General features: G+C 38.2%; 1 protein-coding gene across 1 annotated transcript; it reads right to left on the bottom strand.

The window, feature by feature from the left end:
* Positions 1-8,254: 8,254 nt before the first annotated feature.
* On the bottom strand, positions 8,255-9,497 carry LOC129950368 (uncharacterized). The gene is made up of 4 exons (XM_056062311.1): positions 9,044-9,497; positions 8,692-8,962; positions 8,477-8,626; positions 8,255-8,404 (listed from the first exon to the last, which is right to left on the bottom strand). The coding sequence occupies exons 1-4, from the start codon at positions 9,313-9,315 to the stop codon at positions 8,255-8,257; spliced, it is 843 nt and encodes a 280-aa protein (XP_055918286.1). The 5' UTR covers positions 9,316-9,497.
* Positions 9,498-16,482: the final 6,985 nt, after the last annotated feature.

Raw genomic sequence — 16,482 nt, 5'->3', positions numbered from 1 at the left:
TCTATCTAAGAAGAGGAATGCCTCTGGTGGAATGAATCCGCTCAAGTGGGATAGAACGGCCCGAAAATTAAATTGTTGGTCGAAGACATAGCTCTTGCAATGTGACGTCTCACGAAATTGTCAATTCTGTTGATTCGAGCCCCGTTGTATAGGACCTCATTGAAATAGTAATGTAAGAAAAAAGATTCGGCTGTTTGGTATAAGCCGGTACAGCGTCGTAAACACTGCTGCTCAAACACGCGAAACTTCTCTATCTGAGAAGGGGCAACGTTGAACAACACAGGCCAACCATAAATGATTATCGGCCGTATGAGGATCATTCTGGGTTCAAGCCGACTGCGGTAAAACAGCAGTTTCGTCAGAGCGAAGGCTCCTTTGGCTCCATAGAATAATTGTTTGTTCACACAACAACTTTGATTTTTTTCTTTAATTTAAGTTTCAAAGTTTTTGAACTAAGAAAAAAATTAAATTCGGTGTTTAAAATAAAACTGGAAATATTTTATTTAATATTATTTAAATTTTTTAACAAGTCAGAATAATAATTTCAAATATTTAAGAACTATTTTATTAATAGAAAAATGTATACATATTGACAATAATATGGCGAAATATAGGCTCTTAATGAATTATTTTTAAATTGAATATCGTTAAGGTGTCTGTTTCCTATTTTCTCGCAGTTATTGTTTCCATTAACCTTTATTCCCAATGTTGTCAGTTTAATTACTAAAAATATTCACAAACCATAATGACCACGGTCAATCAACAATCACATTTTAAAACTTCTTAGTCTTCATACCTCTATAACATCTGACATAATTGTTTTGTTTTTTGTTGTCACATCAATCTTATAAAAATAGCAAACAAAAACTTCCTTACAAACAAACCTACGCCTAAACAGATTTAACATCCGCAATTTAAAATCATTATTTCGGTTAAATAAACATCAATAGCATCAGCATAATTGAAATATCAAAATTACAATAATGACTTTTCTTTTCTTGTTTTTCACATTATTTTGAACCTTTCAACCAACAAAAACCAAAACCCAAATATACAAACAAAAATTAAGCCTCCCTTCGAAATCATTAAAACAAATTTGGTCATAAAATAACTTAACAAAAAGATTCTAAACTGCTTCATTTATGCGGCTGACTTGAGTTGCCTTTAAAAAAGAGAAGCAGCCCATGGTTCGAATTTTAATATCAAGACATAATAAATCATTAAAAGTGTCAATGAAGGCGCGTTTCCTTTTACCTCAACCGCCGCCCCACAAATATATATACAAAACTTAAATAAATGACAACCCCTCAAAATAATTATAAGAAGAAAAAGTGAATTCAAAAATATTCTCAAAAATAAAAGAAAAAAAAAAATGTAATTATATTTGGCCTGCCATCAGCAGAGGGAGGAAAAACTCTTCGGTCTCCTTATAAAATATTCAACACGACACGAAGGTTAGTTAAATATAATTTTTGCCAAAGTCATAACTTACCCTAGAAAACTTCAAAATATTATCCAATTAGCGGTTATATTATGGCCGATTTCCTTTCTGCCACAAAATTAGTCCAACGTCGCGTTCGGTTGCTCGTTGTTGTTGTTGGTGTTTTCGTCGTCGAAGACTTTTTGCTGTCGATATGATTGGTGTATAGGGGATGATGACGGAAACAAGGACGACCAAGGGTATATCGGGGAATGTGAAACCCGAACGACTCGACTAGGACAGCGAAGCACAGAAGCACTAAGATAGATATGTATAGTGGAGGAGGTATGTACGAGTACGTTCATTTATTTGCACATAACAAAGGCATTAAATCAAGCTAAAGCCACCCTCTTTGATGATGACGGAGAGCAGCAAGACAACTTGCACATAAAACTGACGCAACCCAACAACTTTTCGTTCACCCAAAAGCCGGCAAAAGGAATCGAATCGACATGGCAAAGGCGAAAAAATAAAGAAAAACACTCACCACCCACTCGTAGTCGTAGTCGTTGTCGTCGTCGTCGACAACAAGGACACCCAACTATAACTTACGACACTTTCCGTCTTCAAAGTCGTCCTTTTATTTTTTATTATTTATTTTCTTTTCGCCAAGATTCCACGATTTAATAGAAGACGTATATTCGTGGACGAACGATACCGCACGGGTTTGGTCTAAGGCTCAGACTCCGACTCCAACTCGGTTTTGGATTCTAAATTTATTCGAAACTCTTTGCAAATTTTATATTATTAAATTCGTCGTTTATCCTGCGATTTGGCACTCGAACGCCTCTATTTTTATTCCTTACCCGGTTTGGCCAGCCTTCCTTTGGGGGGCTATAATTCAATCATAATTTACACACCAAGGACGAAATTGAGAGCCGAATGGAGAGGAAAGACAAACACGAACCAAAAGAAAAAAACAGACGAACAAAGACTAAAAAGGAAAAACCTGACAAAAGAATTTATTTTTATTTTGCCACGAGGCTCATCAGGATATCTCGTAATGTGGAATCGATTTTATGCCAAACACACTCGGGCTGATTTCAAGTAAATTTTCTCGTTCTCGTTTTATTTTTTCTTCCTTAAGCTACGTCTAACAGTTAATTGTGTTTTTTGGAATAATAATTTTGTAAATTTCAAAAAACTATAAATTTTCAAAATATTGACAAAATGTGTCCGATGTATTTTTATTTCCGAGAAAAACTCGTTAAAAAATATCGTTTGGTGTTTTATTTTCTTGAAAAACAAAAGCTCGCTGACCGGAAACGGTGTTTTCGAAACAAACGTTGGCGTACGACTGACGAAACCTCACAGTAGCACTGAAGGTTTTGTTTTGCGGCTGTAAGATTTTCTTCGATATATTTTTCGAACTACAGAGCCAGACGAACGTTAACGACGACGTGGTCCTTGTATTGCCACGGACTGTGCTCTGCTTGCTTCTTTTACGAAACAAATATCGAGGCTCTAAGGAAAGGATGATGTGAACAACGAATGTCCTTGATCTCCTCGGGAAATCTAGTCGTTTAGCTGTTTTAGTTGTTTGGTTTTGGCTCTAAAAGAAAATCTGATATGAATCTCAGTTTCGGATACAAAAATTCTCTTCTCTTTTTTTTATAAAATTTTCTCTTAAATTTCATTGTGCAGGATGCTGACCTATGACAATGTGCTTTATGAAGGTCCTTGATATTGTTTGTTGTCCTTTGAGAAGCAAAAAAAAAGTCCTTTTTTGTCAATGGTTTGACATCCTAGCTACGTTACTTTGAAAGTAATTTCCAAGAAAAACTCATTTAAGAGAACGAGGGAGAAAAAGCTTTTTTGTTTTGAAAGCTCTTCACTGTGCAGACTTTCATGCTCTTAACTCTCTCTCAGTCTCTTTTTGATTTTGTACGCATGTAACGCCCCCCGCCCACATTTTACACAGTGTTTTGGAAGAGTTGAATATTTACAAGCTGCCGCATGGGAATCTGCCAAAGAAGAAGGATATAAAATGTTTTGAATTCTGCATGAGCACGTGCTAGAAGCTCTGGCTGCTTGCTGTATGGCAAGTGGCTGGCAAATATGTAGGCATTGATGATAATGAGCGAGAGGCAAGTGAAGGCTAAGAGAGGAGAAAAGGTTTGTGTTGTTTTTGTTTCAATTTCATATTTTATCAGCTGTTTTTAGACTTGTGTGTTTTTTTTCATACTACTTTTAGGTAGATAAAGGATATTATTTGGGTGCCAGCTGATTTTTAACACCATCATCAGCTATAGAGAGGAGCAGAGGGAACTCATGAGGGATATGGGTGGCAGTAAAGGGGAGAGCTTTTTGCTGACGTTTTATTGGTAACTTCTTGTCGGGTTTTGGTGTAATTGAAAACAATTTAGATTTAGACTCTCAGATAAGTGGGTGATTTTGTGTTCTTGTTATAGGTTGGTTTTTTTTTTCAGTTGTTGTTTTTTGAAAAAGGCTGAAAATTAACTTTCATGTTTGATCTGAGTATAGAGAAAAAAGGGTTAAGCTAAAGTTGGGATACAAATTGAAAACGAAAACACTCGATAGTTTTACTGCAGAGATTAAGAAATTTAGTTTGTTTTTCATCGTAACATTTATCAAAAAAGGATATTTACGTTTTCTTTGAATTTTTGGCAGTAAATTCCTGAACAATTTAAGGAAGATTGTAACTTAATATTCTATGAAAGGCTAGAAAGAAGACAGTAACCTACTAGGCATGTTTTAATCCGTTTTTTTCGGGCGGGTTTCTCAATAGTGGACCAGTTGAGAAAAGAAAAATTACGCGCTAACTTAGTCAATTTCAAGGCAGCACTTGACAAACTCTCATGAGCTCTCAACGCTAAAAATCTCCCGGAAACTCTTAATGATGAACTCTTTCTTGTTTCATCGAGTACAACAATATTAGATGGGACGAATTTCTCAGAATAGTTTTAAACATCGACAGGTATTCCCCACGGCTGCATTTTAAGTCCACTACTTTTTGCTGTATTTATTGAGGAAATTTGTGATGCACTCTTCTCTGGAGGAATACTTTTTTGAAAAGATACAAGTTAAAGTCCTATACTTTGCCCTGATGACTTAGTACCAGTAGCTTAACAACCTTTTACTTTGTTGTTACAAAAAAAAAGGCTGAATACCTTTTGCGAGAAATGGGGGTTAGTCATTACATACAAGCAAGATTGAAGAATATTTGTCAATGAATAACGTAGATATTAAAGTTGTGCAAGAATTAAAGTACCTGAGTGTTTTAATTACACACAACATTAACGTTTCAAAGCACACTTAACAAAAAAAGAAGTGGGTCAAACTGGAAATATTTTGCCCCAAGCCTTTTGCTAAAAAGGATATCGATCTTACATCAAAACACCGTGTTTTTCATGCAACAGTCCACACATGTATGTATGTGCTACGGTGCCCAGTATTTTGGGTTTGTTTTATTTGAGCTATTTAAAACGATGCAAACCCATTTCTTCTAATTCAGTGCCAAACTATGGTATCTATGCATGTGGAATCTGGTATATAATTCCACTGTTCATACAAAATCTAGAAGTGGAAGAAGTTATGGCGACCTTTTGCAAATTTCCTGTCTCCGACAGATGGCGCAGCTATCGTAGAAAAGAAAGATACAAAAATGAACCGAACTAACGTTCTAGAAGCAGCTGCACTTTGAGATACTTGTTTACTCTTGTTTCTGATCTCGTCTAGACTGCCTCGTGCAACGCTGATTTAACCAAAACTAATTTCATTGCATTAGTATTTTAAGAGAAATAAATTATAAGTTGTAAAGTAAACCTTGCGTCTGGAATTTATTTGGCACAAACGCTAAAAAGTCTTAACGCCTCTCCATTTAAGCAACTGAATAAATTAGCCCATTCCCATGAAGCTTTAATCACTTATGGAGTCAACTCGTTGCTGTATGGCAGGGCATGTTTGCAGATGTCACGTCAAACATAGATGAAAATCTTAATACTCAGCATCTATCCAGAGCATCGTCTAGGAATACATACAGGAACCTTAATTACCAATTGTCTTCAGGAACCTATTTCAGCAACGAATACTCTGTCGAAGCTATTAGCTTCATTTTTAGATCACGTATTAAAGTTTTTTACTAAAACTTTATGACAAATCGAACTGATCTACCTTAAATAAGTAATCTTTGGAATAAACGGGAAATGAAGACGTAAGTCATTTTTATTGTCAATTTTCCTATACTGCACGAAATCTGCCACTTGTATTTTGATGAAAGTTACCTTTCTGCAAGTCGCCTTTATGAAATATTAAACGGAGATCTAGTATATGTGAACTTCTGAAGCCGTTTCTCAACAACCTGATAGGTCCTTATCAGTAAGGCTTCAGACCAAGAAAGTCCACTACCAACCAAATATTCACATTACGGCAGATCTTTAAAAAAAAAACAGGAGCTTCAAATCGATATACCCACCATCTCTTCATCGATTTAAAAGCCGCATCCTTAGGGAAGAGCTCCACAGAGCAATGTCTAGTTTTGGCATCCTTGTCAAACTTATCCATTTGTGCAGAATGACGATTGAGAACGCACGCTGCTCTATCAAGGTCGGAAACGATCCCACCGATGCATTTGATGACAAAGAAGGCGATACACTGCCATGCCACTTCGTCAATATCGTTCTAAAAGGAATTGTGTAAAACTCAACCGTCCACACTAGAGGCACAATCTTCCAAAGGTCCATCCAATTACTCGGATACGTAGATGATATTGACATAATTGGAAGATCAAAGCGTTCTGTCAGTGGAGCGTTTTTGAGCATTGCCACGAAAACCGAGAAAATGAGTTTAGTGGGCAATGAGAGCAGGACCAAGTGTATGCTATGTCACTAAAAAAAGAAATTGAACGACTACGTCTTAGAAAAAACTTCGCATTGAACAGCTATAACTTTGAGATAGTTGAGGACTTTGTCTACCTATAGGCACCGCTGTAAGGTCAGACAACGGCACCAGCAATGAAATCAAACGAGGAATAACTCTTGCAAATCGCTGCTTCTTGGGACTTAGAAGGCAATTGCGTAGTTAAGTCATCTCTCGAGCATCTAAAATCACCATCTTTAAGGCATCATCCCGGTTATTTATGGCGCTGAGGCCTGGACCCTTTTAAAGAAAGATGAGAGTGTCTTAGGATGCTTCGAGATAAAAATTATTCTGGAGCTTTTTGGTCCCGTATGCATAGATGGAAAATGGAGGAGAAGATATAACGAGTACGGGCTGTGCAGTGACACTGACCTAGTTAACAGAATTAAAGTCCAACGGCTTAGATAGCTAGGTCATGTCTACGAATCCAATCCCGATTGACGGCGCAGTAGAGGAAGACCACGAATCAGGTGGCGCACGCAGGTGGGTGAAGACCTCAACCAACTTGGCGTGAGAAACTGGAGACAGCTTACTAGGGACCGAGCTGGCTAGAGACACATGTTGGTTGAGGCCCAGGTCCACCCGGACTGTAGCGCCACCTTAAGTAAGTAAGTAAGAAAGCTCTGGGTTGGTCTTCTTTTCGTAACAGTTTTACGACTTAATACGTAAACCTTTTTGCTGAACCAGTATTCTAAATGAACTTAAATACAATTTTAAGACATTTAAGATAGAAACATCACATTTGGAATGAGAAATTCTAATGATGCAGAAACTTACTGCAAATGTTGTGTAAATTATTTGTTCTTGAACCTTCTGAGCAGAAGTATGCCCTGCCCACGACTTCTAGCATAAGATTCAAAACTAAAAAATTAGTGCAGTTTGGGACATTTGGTGGAAGAAAATTGAAATTTTGAAGATTTTCTAAGTGTTATTTTTCTACTCTAAAACTGGCGAAAATCAACTTTCATTTCTCCAGCCCTTACCCCTGAAACATATTCCTAAAATGAGCCTATCAATAACCCGATTTCAACGGAAACAAAATATATTATTTCCGGTCACCTTAAGATAAATATTTTCTAATAAAAAAAAGACTAAGAATGCGGGAAGGGAAATGTCATAATATTGAAAAAAATATTTCTCTGTATTTTTTTTTTTTACAAAATTATTTAAACATTTTCTTCAAAATACGGGCCATCAACACGATTGGCAACAATCGTCGAAGATTTCTCCTCGTCGATCAAACTTGCGGACTTCTAGACTCGGACAAGGTTTGGAATTTATGCTCCATAGAAGACGAGTAGAGTCAATATTTCATCACAAGAGCCTAAGTTCTGGTAATAGCTTGCATACTATGGACCCTTTTTCAATAGATTCCGTTAGTTCTAATGTGAGTACCTATATTTGCTTTTTTTAGACCTTGCGAAGTCTCGAGATGTACAGTTGTTTACAATTTGTATTTCTTTTTATTAATGTTCCAGCATTTCGGAATTCTTTAAGGAGAGATTCTATATTTAACTGATTTCAGGACTCACAGCACTCTTGCTTGTAACACTTAACCTTTGCCTTTTTTTTCATTAGACAGATCGAATTACTCCTTTTTTATTTTATTTTATCGCAGATCCTATCCAAGACCTCTGTTACGTTTCATTCCAGAAACATTTTGTAAGCAATTTTTGTCCAAGTGCATTTCGGTCTTCTTTCGGTGTGAAACTAAAAAGGAATCCCACGATCATAGAAATTACACACTTTTATGTAAGTATTTTATGTTTCGCTTTTAGCTTACAGTCAGACCCAGACGCAGTCGCTCCAAAAGTGAAAAACACCTTTTTTTAATTTAAAACCACAATCAAAACTTTCGTAATTCAAATTTTCAAAATAGGTAATGAATTTATTTAATTAATAATGGAATTCGTATGTTAAATGCAAGATTGAATGAAAACTTAATATAAAATTAAAATACACCATCAGAGCTGCAAGAATAAAGTCATTCCATCGCAATACCGAAGATCCATTACCAGCAATCAGTTGTGAAACGTACAAAATAAACTGAAACAAAACAAAGTTCAATCTTTAATTCATAGTTAACTCTCAAAACATTTGTCTGTTTGATAAACTTACCACCAACAAAAGTAAAAGAATTCCAACTGTCAGAAAGAACTTGAGAAAGTACATCTCAGTGGTAATAAGGATTATGAGAACTACTAATGCTGTAACATAGAATATCAAACTTATAGCGATGATAATCGCAATGCCTTGAGTCAAATCTATCTGCAAATAAAAAAGTTCAATTAAAATAATGTCTCATAAAAATCAAGGTATCACTTAGAACTCACAGGCATCAATCTTCCAATAAATGTAAATGCTACATTGAGGACAATTGTTGCGACCAGACTTATGCTTAGATGGGTCATATCCGATTCCAATGGGGCACTAAGTAATGCAAGTGTTTCCAATTCAACAATTAAGAAACAAAAAATCCAATTGAACGGCTCAATGTAACGTAATTGGAGGTAACGTCCAAATAGTGTTACCAGCAAGAGTGCTGTGAGTCCTGATACCAGTTGAATATTATATCTCTCCCTGAAGAATTCCGCAACGATAGAACTTTAATAAAAAGAAATAAAAATAGTAAACAACTGAACACCTCGATACATCACAAGGTCTAAAAAACGCAAAAATACTCACTTTAGAACTAAGGGCATCCATTGAAAAAGTGTCCATAGTATAAAAGCTATTCCTAGAACATAGACTCTTGTGACGAAATATTTACGTCGTCTTCTAAAGAGCATGACTCCTAAACCTCGTGGAATTCTAGAAGTCCGCAAGTTTGATCGACGAGGAGAAAATCTTCTACGATCGTTGCTAATCGTGTTGATGGCCACAGCTGTGCTGGAAGAAGATGATGATTCACCCCTCCTTCTCTCAACTTCCGGAACTGAAAATTGCACGCGGTTCATACTGATTTTTTTTTGACAGACTACACAAAAAGACTAACCAATATTTTGGACAAGGGCTTAATTTGGGTTTGAAAAACAAAGAAGACTTGATGATGATTTTTTGCAAGACGAGTAGAAGTAGAAACAAGTGTTCCTAGGCTGCTTGTGAGACATAATACATTTTTTTACTTGGGGCAAACAGGGACTACATATGTGCCATGTATTGCATTAGTAAAAAATTTCAAACTCGAGATTTTTATCAAACATGACATTACGATGGTAGAGCAGTCGAAAAAAGTGGGTCCCCCGATTCCGTACGTCAGTCAAAATTAGAAATTAAGGTGTTAAGGCGATTCCCGTCTGTGGTTTTTTCATAGTTTTTTTACGACGAAGACTAACGCCCACAATTTTTGGTAAAAAATCGAAAATTCAAATTTTCTCAAAAACGAACCTACATATTTTTACTAAACTATTCCTGAAATTTTGTTTATATTCTTAAAATCTCAAAATACAGGAAATATATCTAAACAGAATCTTTGGATATAATGAGCAAGTTCGTAAGACCCAGTCGTGAGATTTAATTTCATTATTTGAAAATGCAGGAATGTTTTTCATTGCATACTTAGTTTTAGATATTTTTCAAATTTTTGCCGCAGAGTGATTTGAAAAAAAAATTTCATTTCCCGCTTACTACAAAAAAAGGGATTCACACTTTTCTACTCGTCTTTTGTTAACCTTTCGTCCACATTACGCGGTGACTATGGTCTTCACTCTTCACATCGGTAAAGTGAAGAAATTTGAAATGAGTGGAAGAGTTACTGATGTCTTCAGGTCATAGCATAAATAATCTCATACAGACATCTCAATCCCATAGATAGAATGACTTGAGAAATTTTATTAACTGACAAAAATACAAAAATTGAAGAATCGAGAGCGATAACTTACAAAGTTTGAACGAATAGAGACAAAATGTGAGAACTTATTCTTCTCATAAAGATTTATACTTATCAATTAACTAGGAACAACCTAAATAACATTCTTTTCCAAAAATTTTAGGGCAACGACATTTTACATTTTTGGCGTTGGTGTCGCGAAGTGGAGAGTTTTAAAATTGTTTTTATAGGATGTTAGACATAGAATGGGAAGCCGACATTTTTGTACAAAATTTCGAATGTGTGTTTGATTTTAAATTTGGTTAAACTTAATAAACAAACTACCTTAATAATGATACTGATCATGATATATTCGCTATAGTATCCGGACACTTAGCACTTTGTTTGAGATAAGTTTTCCTAACTCTAACCCTAACCCTAACCCTAACCCTAACCCTAACCCTAACCCTAACCCTAACCCTAACCCTAACCCTAACCCTAACCCTAACCCTAACCCTAACCCTAACCCTAACCCTAACCCTAACCCTAACCCTAACCCTAACCCTAACCCTAACCCTAACCCTAACCCTAACCCTAACCCTAACCCTAACCCTAACCCTAACCCTAACCCTAACCCTAACCCTAACCCTAACCCTAACCCTAACCCTAACCCTAACCCTAACCCTAACCCTAACCCCAGAAACATGGGAAACCTGATAACATGGGGAACCAAAGGAAACCTAAGATCCCGGGGGACCCGAATGATGCTTGAAGAACCTTGAGAAAGTGACATTTAAAAGAGGTCTTTTTGCTGTATGCCCCAAAGGCTATAAAAAAAAATTCTATAGATTGGTCGCCAAAATTTGGTCAATATCTACGCCATTAACAAAAAAGAATTCGGCAAAGGTTCGTGCATCTAGATTCATTGTGTAATAGTAGACTAAGTTTCATCGCCAGTTGAACAGTGAAAACAAGCTTTAAATAGCAAACTGAAACCACAGATAATAAATTTATTATCTGTGCTATTATGAAGCTAAGGCAGAAATGCTAGCTAGATGTAGTAGTCCCTCTGAATTTTGGAACTTGGCACGAAAACTAAATGGATCGAAGTATGTATATAATCAGTCGTGGATTGGATACTTCTACTCTACGAAATCATTTCAATCAACTGCTGAACCCAGCAGTGTTGGACCCAGTCGTGATCTACTATGCCCAACCCTAAATTCATGACAAGATTTTAGACAGGGCAATTTCCCAGCATGAGGTTCGCGTATCGGTCAACGCTCTAGCAGATAGAAGAGCTGCAGATGCAGACAGGATACCAGCGGAATTCTACAGACGGCCGGCATATGGCACTGACGAACTGATTAAGAACCTGGCAAACATATGTAATCAAATTTTTGATTTTTTCGATACACAAAAAAGACAACATCATAGATCCGGCCAACTATAGAGGAATTTCGTTTTTGAACGCTTCCTATAAAATCCTTACTAGGATTCTACTAAACCGGCTGAACACGTGGATAGACTCGAATAATCTATTATGTGAGTCTCAAGCCGGATTCAGGTCGGGTTACTTGACCATCGATCATATATTCGTTTTAAGGAGCATTGCTGAGTCTTTTTCGGAAAAAAATAAAAACCTATACACTTATTTCGTGGATCTTAAAGCATCACTTTGGCTACCGATGTTTCTTCGCATGGCATTCCAATGCAGTCATTTCACACATTTACCCGGATGGTTCAGAGAAACCAATCGCGTTTACTTCAAAAACATTGGATGCCTCTCAAAAAGGTTGTAGCCAGATCGAAAAGGAGGCTCTATCGATAATATTTGGCGTGACTAAATTTCAACCAGCCATATGACTATACGAAGGCTACAACGTTGGGCAATTTTTTCAATGGCCTACACCTACACAATTCGCTATGGTCAAACAACAAAGCATGGAAATGCTGATTACTTGTCGCGATTACCTGCGGCCCCTGATGAGGAATTTGATAAGTCGGAAGAATCGTGCCACCGAGTGGATGACAGTATTTCAGCCTTCGAAGATTTTCGTCGAAGGCTTTGTCTAAGTGTCTCTGCTAACATTCTTCTCTTTCAGGGCCAAAGTTCAAGGGTGGCTATGCCTTCTGCACTGCAACCTAAAGTGCTAACTCTTCTACATCAAGGTCATTGGGGGGTAACTGGGATGAAACAAATGGCCCGCCGATACTGTTGGTGGCCCAAGGTTGATGACATCATTGAGTCAACAGTAGCTGAGTGCATTGCTTTCAATCGAACGCAAACCGCTCACCAAAGGCGTATTCCAGTTGGACGACATCAGAGAACGTTTTGGAACGCATTCAAATAGATTTTGCTGGCCCTTTTTAAAAGTCTATGTGGTTAATTGTGGTGGATTCGAATTCAAAATTTCCATTTGTCTTTCGAATGTCTTCAACAACTTCCCAGGTACCCATTCACGCTTTACGTTCCATATTCGCCTTAGAGGGCGTACCATAAGTCATTGTGTCCGACAATGGCACACAATTTACCACTAAAGAGTTACAGCAGTTCTGTGAAGATCATTCAATTCGGCACATGACCTCAGCTCCATTCAACCCCGAGTCCAACGGGTTGGCCGAAAGAATGGTAAGAACTTTCAAAACGGCTTTTCTAAAAATCATGACTGGAGATACACTCGCCACATTCTTATCCACTTTTCGAACCACACCGGACGAAAAGGGAACATCTCCAGCAGAAAAACTTTACGATCGTCCACATCGAACTTTACTCTCTGCTATGATTCCTGAACAAAAAACATCTATTGAGCTAAATCAACCGAAGTTTCGTACGGGTCAATCCGCATATCTTTGACAGTATCTTAAAGGAAAAAAGTGGTTTACAGGTAGGGTAAAAAAAAATCTCGGAAGAAGGATGTACGAAATAAATACAGATCAAGGGATCTGCAGAAGTCACCAGAACCAGCTAAGATGTAATGCAAGAAAAGATAGCGATACCAACTTTTCTCTTCACCAACAAGAACCTATGGACCGAAGAGAGGCAAGTTCTTTCAATTCACCTTCTGATAATATTTCTTTTCCAAGTCAAAACCAACAACATGACTTGGAGAAAGTAAGATTATTGCATTTGATAGGGTTTGGCATCAGGCTCTCTTATCGAAAATGCGTATATTCGGTTTTCATGAATCCTTGCTTCATTGGATTAGGAATTTAATTTACCTTTCGGATCGTTCAATACAAGTAGTATTGGATGGATTCAAGTCTGAAAACCATAAAAAAAATGCTGGTATGCCCCAGGGCTCTGTTTTATCTCCAACACTCTTTCCCATTTTTATTAATGATCTCCTGCCTGCAACATCTAATCCAATATATTGTTTCCCTGACGATAGTACTCTTAGCTTTTCATGTTCGTTTTCAGACTCACATCCCTCTTCTTTGGATGTGGAACTGCAACAACAAAATGTGATTAGCTCATTCAATTCCGACCTAAACAGCATTGTTCAATGGGGATTAAAAAACCGCGTGGAATTTGATGCTTCGAAAACCCAATGCTGTCTTGTATCGTTAAAGCGAGATATACCTCCATTGCCATTATCCATGGATGGCACTTGCATCAATGAGACTGAACACCTTGATATTCTCGGTATGTGTGTCACCAACCACCTCTTATGGAATGCTCACATACGCGATGTCGCCAAAAATGCCGCAAGGTGTTTGGGTTCCCTTAGGCGGTGCAAGAAATATTTCACCCATTCTGATCTGGCTGTTATCTACAAGACTTACATTCGTCCAAAGCTCGAGTGTAACTCCTATCCCTGGGCTGGTGCCCCGGCAACCTACTTAAGCCTCTTGGATAGTATTGAACGTAGAGCATTTAAATTGATAGATGATAATATCATCATAAGTTCATTTACCTCGCTTGAACATCTCCGTAAAGGTCTCTTGTCTGACCCTTTTTTACCGTTATTTTAACGGCTTATGCTCTAGTGAAATAGCCAGTTCAATTCCTCCCCTTAAACAGTTCAACCGTAATACTCGCGCTTCTAGGAATGCTCATCAGTATACCCTCGAGTCCAACTTCGGTCGTACTGTCAAATATAGAGATTCGTTCTTTAGGCGTACTACGCGAATGTGGAATGCCTTGCCACACTCTGTCTTTCCTAGTCATTGCAATATTCAGGAATTCAAAACCAATGTGCACCAACATCTCCTTTTAAACCCTCTCTCATCTTCCTAGTGCTCACACTGTGCCTCTGCATAATAATGGTAGTAATATCCCCTTGAGTGCGTGTTTATTAAAAAAAAATGACAACACTTGTGATAACGATGTTTTCATTGATCCGAACTCCTGTCATCCAAATGGTTGACTTGTCAGGAGATCAATAAACAACAACTGCGGACACACCCGTGAATTCAAACGAACCGGAAGACGGTCCTTCACATGCAAAAGATATAGAACGAACCACTAAGAAGATCATTGCGTCCCAGATGCAATACCGTTCGTTTTACTCCAACTTAAACGAAGGGGTAATTGGTGCACCCTGTACTTAACATCATAAAATTGCGCATGCAAATTCAAGTAATGACAATAAGTAAAAATGTTTTTATATATATTCTTGGCTCCAAGTGGAGATTCTTTTTCCCGCGTATTTTGCCCTATATAAGAAAACTAAAATTGTAAATCTACCCTTTTTACTTTAAGTCGTTGAATTAAATAAAGTTCCTGAATTTAAGGTGGCGCTACACTCCTGTGTGAACTAGGGCCTCACCCAACAAACTTCTCCATCTAGCTCAGTCCCTAGCTCAGTCGAGCTCTAAGTTGGGTGAGGTCACCTTCCACTTGTGCGCGCCACCTGATCCGCGGTCTTCCTCTACTGCGCTGTCCTGTGGGTGTGGATTAGAAGACTTTCCGGACCGGAGCATTGGTTTCCATGCGCTCTACGTGATCCAGCCATCTTAGTCGTTGGACTTCTGGCTAAGTCTACGTCGCTGTACAGCCCGTACAGTTCGTCGTTCCATCTTCTCCTCCACTCCCCTTCGATGCATACGGGACCGTAGATCACACGAAGAACTTTTCTCTCGAAGCGACCCAAGGGGCTTTCATCCGCTTTTGTCATGGTCCATGCTTCTGCACCGTATAGCAGGACGGGGATGATAAGGGTCTTATATAGCAACACTTTGGTCCCTCGAGAGAGGACTTTACCACTCAATTGCTTTCTTAGTCCAAAGAAACAGCGGTTAGCAAGAGTTATTCTGCGTTTGATCTCAGCGCTGGTGTTGTTTTCTGCGTTTACAGCGGAGCCTAGGTAGACGAAGTCCTTGGTTGCCTCAAAGTTACGTCTGTCGATTGTGACGTTTTGACCAAAACGTCGGTGTTGTATGTCCTTTTTAGACGACAGCATGTACTTTGTTTTGCCCTCATTAACCGTTAAACCCATTTTTGCCGCTTCTGCCTCAATACTCACAAAAGCTCCATTGACATCACGCTGAGTTCTTCCGATTATGTCAATGTCATCAGCATATGCCAGTAATTGGACAGACTTTTGAAAGATAGTGCCTCTAGTGTTGACTTGTAAGCTCTGCACTATTCTTTCAAGCACGATGTTAAAAAAATCGCATGACAGCGCATCACCTTGTCTAAAGCCTTTTTTGACATCAAAAGGTTCGGTTATGTTGTTTTTAACCTTTATGGAGCAGCGTGAATTCTCCATGGTCATCCTGCACAAACAGATAAGTTTGGCAGGGATGCCAAAACTAGACATGGCTCTATACAGCTCGTCCCTGTAGATGCTGTCATATGCGGCCTTGAAATCGCTGAAAAGATGGTGGTGTCGATTTGGTGTTCTTGAGTTTTTTCCAGGATATATTTGATCAACTGTGGACTTTCCCGGTCTAAAACCACACTGATAAGGACCTATCAGGTTGTTGACGATGGGCTTTAGACGTTCACATATTACGGCAGAGAAGATTTTATAGGCGATGTTAAGTAGACTTATTCCTCTATAGTTAGTGCAGTTTAGAGGGTCTCCTTTTTTCAGGATCGGGCAAACAATACTGAGGTTCCATTCATCGGGCATGTTTTCTTCCGACCATATCTTCCAGATAAGTTGGTGCATGCTCCTAACCAGCTTATCCCCAGCTGCTTTAAAGAGCTCGGCATTCAAGCCATCTGCTCCAGCGGCTTTATTAGACTTCAACTTAGATATGGCAATCTTTACTTCGTCTAAGTCGGGAGGACGGGATTGTTGGCTTTCGTCGTCTATATCGAATGGGTCATCCTGCCTGACAGCGGAATTCAGTTCTTCATCGCCGT

This window comes from Eupeodes corollae, chromosome 3, assembly GCF_945859685.1.
Source record: "Eupeodes corollae chromosome 3, idEupCoro1.1, whole genome shotgun sequence".
Lineage (NCBI taxonomy): Eukaryota > Metazoa > Arthropoda > Insecta > Diptera > Syrphidae > Eupeodes > Eupeodes corollae.
Note: the sequence above shows the minus strand (reverse complement) of the source record. Positions and strands in the feature narration are given on the sequence as shown.

Excerpts from the sequence above, each read along its gene's own strand:
- LOC129950368 (XM_056062311.1), bottom strand. The coding sequence starts at position 9,315 with ATGAACCGCGTGCAATTTTCAGTTCCGGAAGTTGAGAGAAGGAGGGGT. Across the intron at positions 8,627-8,691 it reads TTATTGGAAGATTGATGCCT|ATAGATTTGACTCAAGGCAT; the intron begins GTGAGTTCTAAG and ends TTTTATTTGCAG. Across the intron at positions 8,405-8,476 it reads TTCTTTTACTTTTGTTGGTG|TTTATTTTGTACGTTTCACA; the intron begins GTAAGTTTATCA and ends GTTTTGTTTCAG.